At 41.2% G+C, this 12,713-nt stretch overlaps 1 protein-coding gene across 1 annotated transcript in view; it reads right to left on the reverse strand.

The window, feature by feature from the left end:
* robo1 (roundabout, axon guidance receptor, homolog 1 (Drosophila)) overlaps positions 1 to 12,713 on the reverse strand; it is a 232,849-nt gene that overhangs the window by 44,045 nt on the left and 176,091 nt on the right. Inside the window, exons 7-14 of the mRNA XM_017308101.1 lie at positions 11,921 to 12,045; positions 11,034 to 11,205; positions 7,146 to 7,351; positions 4,130 to 4,211; positions 3,867 to 4,035; positions 3,605 to 3,771; positions 2,872 to 2,993; positions 134 to 359 (exon numbers count right to left, since the gene is read on the reverse strand). Of these exons, the coding sequence (XP_017163590.1) occupies positions 134 to 359; positions 2,872 to 2,993; positions 3,605 to 3,771; positions 3,867 to 4,035; positions 4,130 to 4,211; positions 7,146 to 7,351; positions 11,034 to 11,205; positions 11,921 to 12,045 (1,269 nt within the window). The remainder of the gene's footprint in view (positions 1 to 133; positions 360 to 2,871; positions 2,994 to 3,604; positions 3,772 to 3,866; positions 4,036 to 4,129; positions 4,212 to 7,145; positions 7,352 to 11,033; positions 11,206 to 11,920; positions 12,046 to 12,713) is intronic.

The following is a 12,713-nucleotide window of genomic DNA, read 5'->3' on the forward strand; positions in this document are numbered from 1 at the left end:
GGGAGCTGCCACCACTCACTGCCTGCCTGAACAGATGCGATATGCTTTCAAACATGCAAGCTGTTCGTATGAAACGGTGTAGATATAGAGGGAAAAGAAACACAAAAACATTGGCATAAATTCCCCCCCCCACCTTCGTCCAGGGTCTTGCCAGATTTAACTTCGCTGTCTGTTCCCTGGAACTCGTTGAAGAATGGGCGGACTTTGAATTCGTATGTGATGCCCTTCCGCAGCTGTGTCACAACGACGCTGTCCTCTCCGAGGGTCCGGATCTCGAACACGGCCCATTCGCTCCTCTGCTGGCCATCTGGCCTGTACATCACCTTGTAGCCCTGGACGTACTGGGACTGTTGCTCCACCTGAGAGAAGGAAACCAAGATGGAGCTGTTTGCACAGGTTGATTTTTGTCAAATTGTGAACCTTAAATGGTAGACCAGCACAAAGCAGTGTATGTATTATTGTGAGGTGGGGGGAAAAATGATACATGGTTTCTATATTTCTCGTGAATATAAACCTGAAATGTTTTGACCTGCATTTATTTGAAATTTATCACAATTAAATGCCTTTGGAATAAGGCATTCATTATGACTAATATCGGCCTGTGTTGACTGATATTAGTCCTTCTTTAACATATCGGTCGGTATCTGTCAAATAGAACCAGTCCAACTATATTTATTTCACCTAGTTGCTGTTTTGTTTCTTGGGGTTGGTCATGTGACAGACAGTGATAGTTATGTGGTGCAGGATCGGTATCAGTTATCAGGCATAACAGTAATATTAATATCAGATTTTTATATAGACCCAAATTTTCATGCCGGTGTATCCCTAATATTAACATTATGAAAGAGCCGTGTTAAATCCTACACTGAATAAAATAAATTAGTGACACAGTCCTTCTACTGACTGAGCTTATTATTGGGTTTTGGAAAAGAAGTCATACAGAAATCTTACAGTAAATTTGTTTATTTTTCATCTGTTATTTATTACTGTCGGTGGTTTAGAATAGTTACTGTTGTTTTGACCTTGGAGTCATCTTTCTGTTTGTTAAAGTTGCAATAACGTAGCCAATACACACTGTGCTGTGCCATAAATGAGCCATGTTTGTGGCTCATTTATTGAATTATTCTATTTTTCGGGCCGTTTCCACCTGCAGCTTTGATTCCAACAACATGAAGTTCTATAACCCATGTGAGTCAATGACTATTGACTCCTGCTGAATCCATATGAACGCCCAAGCGTTACACATTTCCATTAGCAAAATAAAAAAATCAAACTCAAAACCTTCAGTTCCACTTAACATGAACACATAACTTTTGTTCGTCTGTCGCATAAAACTGCTGCAAATTGTGGGAAAGTTTAGTGTTAGAATTATGCCAGAATTTTAAAAATGTCATCGTAGAATAAATATGAATCTGTGCAACTATAGACCAGGCAGAGGATGAACTGGGATACTAGTTTATCACATCACCCATCTGTTTATCCAGATTCCTCTTTTTTGACTGTGTCTATGCGCCATTTGGAGCAGTAGTGATTTGTGCAAACCGCACAATGAGGTCATTGGCCAAAGGTTCCTTCAAGTCTGGAGCTGGTTAAATAGAGCCCAGACTCTCAAAGCAGCGTGTCTCATCCTGTCCTGCTTTCTAATGCTTGCTGAAGTCAAACATTGGGGGAGAATCCGTCCAGGGAACAGGAGGTGTTGACGCTGCAAAATATTCAGCTGCATCCAGCGCAACATAAAAAAAAAAAGCATAAAAGCTAAATTAGGCCAGATTGTTTTGTTACTGTAATCAATAGGTAATAAATTTTCACAGCAGAATTCATGAAAACAAACCACTAACTGGAGCAATAATGTCCCTAAGGGTCTTTTTGGAAGGGAAGCTTGTAAAGATTTTACTGATTTCTTTATCCCTCCTGTATGAAAAAAAATACGCAGCTAGCTCAGGTGGTCTCCATTAGAAGGAAAACTGCAGCAAAGGAAAATGTAAAAATCAAGAAATTGCCCAACAGGAATACGTATCACCGCAATGCAAAGGAAAATCGTGTCACTTAACGACATCAGGCCTCCTCGTGACACGCGTTTCTCTGAAACATTCCAGAGAGACAAAGTAACCAGAGGTAGTGATGTTTTAAATCAGTCTTGACATGTTAGAGTCATTTTCACGTTTTCCTCAGCTGTGTTCATCACTCACAGTGGCACTTCATAACACCTGGGAACAGAGGGAAGCGGGGGTGGCCTTTTTTTGTTAAAAGAGAAGTGCGTTTTGACCATTAAGCGACTCATCCAGCAGATTAATGTCTACTCTGGGGAGGTTTTGCGATATTGTGTGTGTGATTGGTTACAGAAGCCCATTAGTACCTCATATTCAGTTTTGTAGCGGCGCAGAAATGCCACCATAAGCTCCCAGCTGTAGTTCACTGCCTATCCGGTTCCACATCTGGGAGCCATTTCCACCTAAAGGCAAGGGCCTGCCATCTCTTCCCTCTTAGTCGTATTATTTTAACAGTCGAATGTTTCCAATCTGACCGGGCACAGACTGGCACGCTACACCACTGCTGCTCTGTGCTACAAGACAACTGAGCTCGGAGGTTTAGTGTAGCTGGAGTGAGAGGAAAAAATGCTGCAGATTCTTCTTCAGGCAGACGCCAGATGAACACAGGGATCTTTTGCAAAATGCTTTCTGCAGTTCGTCTTCTACAAAAGCTCTTAGCTGAGCTCGTATGATTAGCTCAGCTAAGATGCTTGACAAAGTGAGTATATCAGGATCACCTGGGAGCCATCGGAGACCAGATGTCAAATCCATTCTGGTAGCAAATGTTCGAGGAAAAAAACAGCTGCTGGTGAAAGTTTTACTGCAGAAAGCCGCCACTCACCGTCCACTGCACCCTGACGGACGACGACGAGAGGATGGTGGGGTTGTGAAGGTGAATGACCACATCTGCAAGTTCTCTTTGGATCTGTCGATGGTCCACGCCCTGACTGGTGGGAGGAATGTCTGTGTGGGAAAAGCACAACTGAAGTCGAATTACCTGAAAATTATGGCCAGATTTACAGACAGAGAGTGCAGCACAACCAGTCAGGCATGGTATAATAATGAAAAATTGTGCATTCACAAGACAGGTCACAGCAGCACCACAAAAAGTAATGTAGTGGGTTATGCTGGACCAATCGGTGGCACTGCAACACTGCCAGAGAATGACACAAAAAATACAAAATGGTGCCATGTTTAGGATTTGTGAGAGAAATGGAGCTTTGATGTCATCGTTTAAAAATAGCTGCTGCAATGGCCACACGGAAACATGAGACTGGCGTTCTGAAATCTATGCACTCTGGAACCCGGTTTCAAAAATGATTGTTTCTGGTCTCCGAAGATACTGTGCGGACACAGAACCTAAACATTTTTTTTAACTCAAGAACATGGTGGGCCACTGGATGACTACCCTGGCGCTCCTAGGGTGTTCTGGTGGAAACCCTGATTTATATTATTATTCTCAATATCTAAACGATGTGAGGGCGTAAAATCAAAGTCAAATTCCTTGTTTGTGCACACAAACATTGCCAAAAATACCCAATTGTGATTCTGTGTACGAAGAAGGAGGTTCTCACCTTGCGTTTTCACTGCGTCTGAGATGGAACTGGGATCACTGAGTCCGTAGGCATTGGCAGCTCGCACTAGGAAGAGGTAGACTGCACTGGGCTTCAGGCCCTTCAGCACAAACGACTCTGTTTTCACATGCTCTGCCAACGTCTGCCAGCTGCTGCCGGATGCATGGCTGTCAACACACAATGGACGTCATTTCAATCGAACAGGATTCAATAAAAGTCCCACAGAAATCAGTTTGTGTGTAAAATGGCTGATGATCTTCACCTGAAGGCTTCTATGATGTAGGAAGTGGGTGTGGCTCCAGAATTGAGGTTGGGTTTCCAGGATAAGGTGATGGAGGTCCGGGAAACGTCTGTGACCTCTGGTTTTGACGGAGCGCTAGGTATCAGGTTTGGGTCAGTCGGTCTGTTTGGCTGGATGGGGGATCCAAATTCTGAGTGCAGAACAGAAATGAAAGGAAGCATTTACATAACTTCAGATAATTTTAAACCACAAGATATTTTCTCACCGTAATGATTTTGTTTTACCTTGAACTTCCAAATAGGCTTTCCATGAAGCCTCTCCACTGGGAGTGGAGGCGATGCAGGTGTAGGTACCGGTGTCACCAAGCTGGAAGAGAAGAGGGGAAAGGATATTTGGATAATGCAAATTATTTAAATCAGTCCAACCGTCACTACCCTCTTCACACCAACTTTCACCGTTCTGCTTATAAATATCTAAATAAAATCTGCCGCAGGCAGCAGCCACTGCCTGATGATCTCGGTGTCGTCTCTTTTAAGGCCCAACTGGGGGAAAGCAGCTGGATGAGTCAAACTATGAAACACTTAGTCAAATGAAAAAGATATTCACAGAATTACATACCAATGAGAGGCTTTTTCTCCATCACACCACTTTGTTCTAAGAACTAAAACCCACTGCTGGTCTGAACAACTGATGTGGTGACAATTAGTGCTTTGGTTTTACCCTGATCACACAGATTATTAGAAGTTAAGCATAAAAGCTGATCCTTTATGAACTAATGTGCACCATGAAATTATTAGTAATACAGTTTAGTTACATTTTAATTGAAAACTACAGATTCAGTCTGAATTTCATTTAAGTGCATCATCAGCCTCAATGTCTGTTTATTTTTTAACAGACATTGTTTTCATAATATAATTTTAAAAATAGGAATCTGCACAACATGTTTAAATTCAGTGTGTTTTTTTTACTCCACAGTGAATCATATTATATATATTATTGGTCTGATGTAATATTCTAATTTTAAATATCATGTTTTACCTATTACCTATAAGCAGAAAATTAAATTGATATTTAACAGAAAAGGAAGAGAAGGCTTTAAAACTTTCACAATGTGGAATTCAAAGTGTTTCACTTGGTAATAAAGTTCTTGAAATATATGGACATTTTCAATAAGAATTTAATTCCCTCATAGCCACTCAAAAGCTTGTGGAAAAGTTCTGGGTTGATATTTGTGGTTGTGTTCATTTAATTTGCTGATTTCTTTCGTCAAACCCAAATTTTAAACGTCTATGAATTTTCAATACTTGATCTGGGAAGGTGAACCCAGAAGCTTTGTGGTAGGCTGTTTCCCAGTGCCAAAGCCAGATGTGATTGCAGACGAACACGACCCAGATCCAATTGTGTTTTTTGTCCATATACAACTTTTTCATCTTTGTCTGATTGACCCAATTTTAATCTTTTCACCCCCTAAAAAAACTAATTTGTGCCACTTTGTGTAGCCAAATTAGATATATATCTGGTAGGTTTTGCCTCCAAGATGAGATGAGATTGATTGATTAGAGTTGACTTGGAGTTCCAGTGGTTTCCGGTTCATGTCTGATTTGAGGTTTGGTGGTTGTGGTCTTTCCCTGAAGCTGTTTCTAAATGAGCTATTGTTAATATACTAGTATATTCATCCATCCATCCATCCATCCATTTTCTTTACATCCTTGTCCCTCAGTGGGGTCGGGAGGGTTGCTGGTGCCCATCTCCAGCTAACGTTCCGGGCGAGAGGCGGGGTTCACCCTGGACAGGTCGCCAGTCTGTCGCAGGGCAACACAGAGATAAACAACCATGCACACACACACTCACATCTAGGGACAATTTAGACAGACCAATTAACCTAGCAGTCATGTTTTTGGACTGTGGGAGGAAACCGGAGTACCCGGAGAAAACCCACGTATGCACAGGGAGAACATGCAAACTCCATGCAGAAAGACCGGGGACGGGGATCAAACCCAGAACCTTCTTGCTGCAAGGCAACAGCTCTACCAAATGCGCCCTGTGCAGCCCTATTAGTATATCCATTCTGCTAAAAACTTCATAAGGCAAACAAAAGCAGATATTATTTACCAAAGTGAAAAACACAGTTTTCACACTGATGCATTTTCAAGAAGTCTACTCTGTTAACTGAAGGGAAAGCCTCCAAGACAAATAAGTCTGCTCTGCTTTGTCAGTGATTTATAATCTGCTAAAGGCTACTGCGCTGAGCAAAACAAAACTGCGGAAAACAGAGATAAATTGCTTGAATAACAAAATATAATCATGTCCCCTCCTAAATGTCCCTGAGGTGTGTATTTTTTGGTTTGCCAGGAAGGAATTCTATTAAAATTTGATCACAACAACACTCACAAAACCATATTAAGAAAATAAATTACCCCAACATGTCAAAAACATCTTTGTTAAAACGTTGTCTGGGAGATATGACAAGTTCATTAATGTGAAGTGCTTGCAGAGTTTTTCCTCTGCCTCAGCTCAGACGCATTGCCTCCTGCCTGCCTCGCAATAGCGTCCCAATCACACCGCAATCTTGTCACAGCAAGACACGCCAGCATTCATCAGAACACGACAAGCTGACATGAATCCTGACCTGCCGACGCCTCAATCTGGAGGAAACGTCGGGAAACCCCCTGCTCGTCTCTCTGCCCAAGAGCTCTTGGCGTCACGGGTTCTGCCGTGGAGCCCGAGCATACGGACACATGCAGGATGACACACACAGAACCTGCTGCTGCTGCTGACTGGCTGACAGGAGCTGCACGGTGTTCAACTTCACAGGTTCTGTTTCAAACCCTCGACAACTGACTGACAGCCCGCTGAGAGCCGGGTGCTGGCAGAAACACATGCTTTATTTACCAACCAGCAGGGGTTTGCCAAGCTCATTATGGGGAGAGCATGGACAACTTTAAAACCTCCTGGAATGGAACTTGGAATCTAATAGAAAAACCAAGTAGGGTAAATCTACGTCTTATACTCCAAAAGGGAAAAGTCTTATATTTTGGGGCTAGGACTCGGAATGTGTTAATTTTAGTCAATTGTCTTTTAACGTGATATAATTTTCGTGATACAATCTTTCGCTGCAAAGCAGATAGTGATATACACCATAAGATCAACAGCTTTTCATAAAAACTGGTTCTATAAAGTAACGGCTCAGGAAATGGGGATGGGAATGCCGCATAGAATTTTGGAAAACAAGGTACCATTTTTTTTTCCACTTCAGACGCACATAAAATCCCAATTGTCACCTGGAACCAGCTGCCTTACCTTTGCGTATCGTATTTGTAGCACGCCCGTGTCCAGCTGTTTGACTCTCGAGTCATGTGTGGACACTAAAACGCCGTCCTTCCTCCAGAGGATGGTGGGTGTAGGGTTACCAGATGTCACACAGCTCAGGACCACGGTTCCGTCCACAGCCACCGTTTGATTGGTGGGCCCCTGTCGTATAACTGGTGGCGGGCGGTCTGACACAACTGGGGGAACAGAGGAAGGAAAACGGGCAATTACGAGAAGCTGTGGAAGCTGCTAATATGGTGTGGCCAGGTGAAAGGAAACTGGGATTTAGTCAATTATATCCAGCTGGAGAAAAAAGCAAACACGAAAAGTAGAGGAGAGTGGGACCTGAACAAACAGAGAGCAGCGACACAAAAATAGGAAAACAGATCGTAGGAAAGGAATTAAGTTAGATTTTTAAGAACTGGAAGCAATTTTTATTTATTTTTATCATTCAGCAGCAGGCGTTGATGCTGGCCAAATAATTGCTGAGAATTAAAATGAAAAGCTTCGTTTCCTTTTCAATCAGGAGCCTAGCGGTATGCATCACGGCATAAGCCCCCTCCCCTGGGTCACAACAAAGAAACAAAAAAAGGCTTAAAAACTCATCAGAACACATAAATTATGTGTTCTATGTGTTCCATTGCTTTAAGTTTATTAAAGCAATGGTGCTGTACTTATATGATTTCTAGGTAGGTAGATGTAAAAAAAAAAAAAAAAGTCTATGCCCCCTGATCAACTTCCTCTCTTTTGGCCTGCTAGTTACGATTCAACTTTTCCAATCCTCAACCAAATTTTAATCAGATCACCTCAGTAAATAGATGAATAAAATATGCTGCTTCTTTTATTCATTTCTTTAACCGGGGAAAGGAAAATCTATTCAAACCATTCAGGCCTAATGTGAAAACGTAATCATCCCTTAAACTATGCCACCCTTGGCAGCAACAACTGCCATCAAGTGCTTACAGCAACAGGCAATTAGTCTTTTACATCACCATGGAGGAATTCAGGTCCGCTCTTCCCAACAGGATTATTCATAATTCACTGGTGTCATCCAGAACGTTACCAAACGCTTCAGTAGGAGTCATCGAGACTTCTTTACTTGTTTCTTGAAGTGGTTCTGCCTCTCTTTTTGCTCAGGTTCCCATCTACTTGAGCACTTTGAAACATTGATTTAATTAGAATTGGTTCTTTCTGCCACATTTGAGTGTTTTAAACAGTTCAAAACTGATTAAATAACTGCAGGGTTTGTCTTATTGTTTGGTTTATTTTTAAGGGGGTATTCATGGTTCGTCTTAATTTTGTGGTTTAGCGTTTATGCTAAGTGACTGACGTAACCAGACATTCCTTACGTTTTTCTGGTTGAAAGGAAGGTCATTGCCTTCTCATGCAATTCCACTTGATTCTCATCTCCCTTCAGTGCTCCATCTGGAATTTCTCCAATTGAGCTGAATTCTTCCAATAAAATTTCAGCCAAGCCAATCAGCAAACAGAAGGGTAAGTAGTCAATGAGGACTTTGATTTTCTGAGCTGTTTTAGAATTGCAGTCTGCCTGTAGTTTGGCAACGGCAGTGGAGGAAGTGAGCGAAACCGTTCAGTCCACGTTGGCAATGCCTCCAAATATTGAACTAACATCAAGAGCCGCCTCATTCAGCTCAGCACTTCTCATATCATGGTGGAGGATGGTTATTTACAGTGCACACAATTTCTGGCAAGCTTGAACTGGTGCATTAAATTCAAGAAACGATGTTTGGCTAAAATTTAACACCTCTAGCAAGCAATCGTTTTTCAATAACCAAGGGACCAGACCCTCTGAACGAAGCAAAGCGTAGAACAAAGCCTTTGAATAAAACCTTTGTAAGTCTTTCCAGATAAATGTTCATACCTTGTCATCTGTTTTGATGTCTTTTTAAAATTTTGAGATCAGGAATTTTGTGTTTGCCTTTAAATCTATTTCAAGTTCTCAGACAGTTTCTATTTTAGTGATTTCTTGACAATATCACTTTAGCAGTAATCTTTCCTAGGTTTGGGAAGTGAAACTGAAGCAAAAACATATACTTATATTTTAATCTGTACATAGTTCATTTATAGTTAAATGTGAGAAATAACTGTTTGAATGACTGTAAAAAGCTTGCTGACGCAGCTAAATCTGCCACATAAAATCTGTCACATCTTGGTAGTTGGCATCCTTCAGTCCGCAGAAAGACAAGACGCAAAGGAGGAACTTTAATAAATTTCATTCACTGTATTTGCTCTGTGCCGTGTGCGATTCATCATGTTCCCACGTAGTGTTGCCTCCGTCTCTCTTGTCATTATTAATATTCATAGTCCTACTGATGACCGTTGCGGTCTACTCCTCTGATTTACTTGCAAATTACGTTCACAGAGGGAAGCTTAAATTAATAGCAAACACAGTAAAGCAACATATAATGATGTATTTATGTGTGCATAGATCTTTGGAAATGTGTTGCAGTGTAATCTGCAGCTGCTTTGTCTCCGCTTTTGTGTAAAGGGGTTGGTACAATTACTAAAACATTGTCAGCATGACCTGTTATTACCAGATCTGCCTGCGGAGAAGTGTTGGCCTCAGAGTGGCCCGCTCACTTTAATAACTGTTATTATTATCCAGAGAGCAGGACAGAATGAGAAACAGGAGAGCAGCCAGGGAGATAGAGCATTCCATTGTAGGCCTTTAATGAGGAGGGACATTCTGGTAAATGAGGGGATGAATCTAGGTGTGTCATAGATGGAGTGGTGACTGCCCAGATATCTGTTGGACCAGCAGAACCCGGTCCCACAGAACCGGCTCGTCCACGTGGCCGGCGGCGATTGGCTAAGTTGCGTAATTAGAGGGGCCGGCCCAGGCCTCACCACACGGCCGCAGTCTCCCGATGTTAGACAGAATCAAGCCAAGCATGGAATACTGAAGGAGACATTAGCCAGCATGAAGCCAGAGCAGCAAGAAAGTGAGCCATGGGTCTGGATGCAAAGGCACCAGAGAGTCTCAACCTCCTGACAGGAACACTCAGAACAGGCCAGACCAAACCTCACAAACCTCAACACGGATTGTAATATGCTTTGGAGCACAACCACAACATTACAGATGAACAGTGTTGTACTCACAAGCTTTAGATTATCTCAAATTCCAATAGATCCGATATATCAACTTCCCTTTCTGTGATATTAACTCTCTCCCACGGTTTGCTGTGTGTAGTCAAGGTCTTTAATGAAACTGTCCAGTGGTGTGTGTCTTGCTTTTTTCACTAACAGCCAAAAAAAAAAAAAAATACACAGCTGGGTAATTTAAAAGTATGGATTTGCACTTCAGAATTTCACGAAATACAAAGTTTTGTAGTAATTTGCAGAGAAAATAATCAAAATCTGCTTTGTGTGTTCAAGCTGCATCCAGAGCCATGGCTCACTTTGCTTTTAGTGTGTGTGTGTGTGTGTGTGCGCGTGTATGCGCGTGTGTGTTTTTGACTCAGATTACCCCAAGTTATGATGCAAAGTTCTGTCAAACAAAATAGTGTGGTAGAAATCTGTGTTCATGTTTGAATTTGTCCAAATAGTTTCAGTGCATATTTACAGTGCTACAAAAAGTGGATATCCTTTATATGCATATGGACTAAACGGGCACCAAAATGATGGGGAAAAATGATTTTCTGTACTCAACAGCTATTTGTGCATGTGTAAATAATAATATTAGTGTATAATAGTAAATAGTATTGCATAATACTATGTACTGTGTGTCTGCACCATCAAAAGGTACATAGTTGCATTTCTGAATATTTGCGACAGATAAAAGAATAATAGATGTAAAATCATTTTGGTTCATTTTACAGAAAAGTTTAGAAAGTAGCTTAAAGATAAATGGTTTCCTACCGTCAGTAACCTCAAGCAGGGCCTTGGTGATCACACTGCCAGCAATGTTCAGAGCCTGGCAGCTGTAGTATCCCATGTCGGAGCGCTCTGCGTCTGTGATGGTCAGATCCCCGGTCTGAGATACAGAGAACCGGCTGGAGGGTTGAGGTGGTTGGTAGGAGAACAGGAGGTTCTGTAAGAAAACCAGAACAGAGGCTTTGGAAAAAACAGCCTTGATGTGCCATAATATTGATCCTACAAGCCTGCATACAGTGCTTTAAAAAATAAAATCTTCACACCCTTTAACGTTTCTACACAAGTATCCGGATACAACTGATGGGCCACATCATTAAAAAATATATTGTACACACAGGACTGGTTTCAGAAAGTTTTTATCTGCATGAACCTGCAGATAAAAACAAATCCGCTGTGCAACCCATCAGCTAGTCAGACTGCTTCAAATCAACCAGAGCTTCCTGTTAGGAATTAAACATGGTGCCAGAAGGTTCAGTTGTGTGGACATATATATTGGTGTAATTGCTGTTAATTAGCAACATCTGAGGTTTTAGAAATAATTGCTTTTAGTTATATTAAACAGTTTCGTTTGTGGATGAAAGGCCAACCTGCATAAAAATGGATTTGTTTCCCCATATTTGGCTACCTGTAGACTAGGTCTCAGTTTCATTACAGACACAAACTTTAGTGTATTTTGGTTGGATTTTACATGAATTTTACATACTAATATTGTGAAATGGTTGCTTTTTTTAAATTCAAATCCCCTAAACTCTGACAGTGAAAAATAAATGGAAGTCCAGCACAACCAGTAAAGCTTTGGGCTGCAATGTGAAAAATAGCTGAAAACATTTAAAATGAAACTGAAATATTTAACACTTTGCTCTTCCTTTTACCTGACTGCCTTCCCTCTGCCAGAAAATGGCCGGCTGTGGGTTCCCAGTGGCCTCGCACTGGAACGTCACCGTCCTGCCAACTCCAACCACCTGATTCCTCGGTCTCACCACAAACGCTGGGGGCACTGCAGGACAGCCATGCCAATGGTTAACTCCAGTTTAGGCAAACACACTACAACATCACTACAGCACAAAATATACCATCACACATCCATTATTTGAATGGAAGACAAGAGAAATTTGCCTGTATTCAAATTTGTTACAGCTTGGTTTCAAATGTCTGCATGGCAACAACAAATTAGAGTGTAGTATTTAAAGCCAAAATATACACACATGATAGATGTAATAAATATAAAAAAACAATAGTTACTTCCATACTGCTCATTTGCATGTGCAAAGCTATGGAGCATTAAAATTTACATGGAAATGGGGAATTAATTTGAGCCATCTGTCCAAGCTGACAACTTCCAATGGTGTAGGCCTCACCAGAATGCTGTGTTCATGCATCTTAATGACAAATTCTAGCTCAAATAAAGAGTGCCGTTACAGCCAAACGACAACCATGCAGTTCGGTGGTGACACTGGTTTAATAGGCTAAACGTACTCTGACTGTGTCCTCTAACACAAAAGCCTAAAATCAACTTTTTGTCATTTTTAAACACAAACTGAATAATAAATACAAGAATGCAATATCAAAACTATCACCTAAGATATGAACACATTTTGTCTATAAGTACCAGATGATTTTTTTAATATATTTTTTTATTTTTTATTTTTGGTGATGGGGTGTTTA

This window comes from Poecilia reticulata, linkage group LG13 (assembly GCF_000633615.1).
Source record: "Poecilia reticulata strain Guanapo linkage group LG13, Guppy_female_1.0+MT, whole genome shotgun sequence".
NCBI lineage: Eukaryota > Metazoa > Chordata > Actinopteri > Cyprinodontiformes > Poeciliidae > Poecilia > Poecilia reticulata.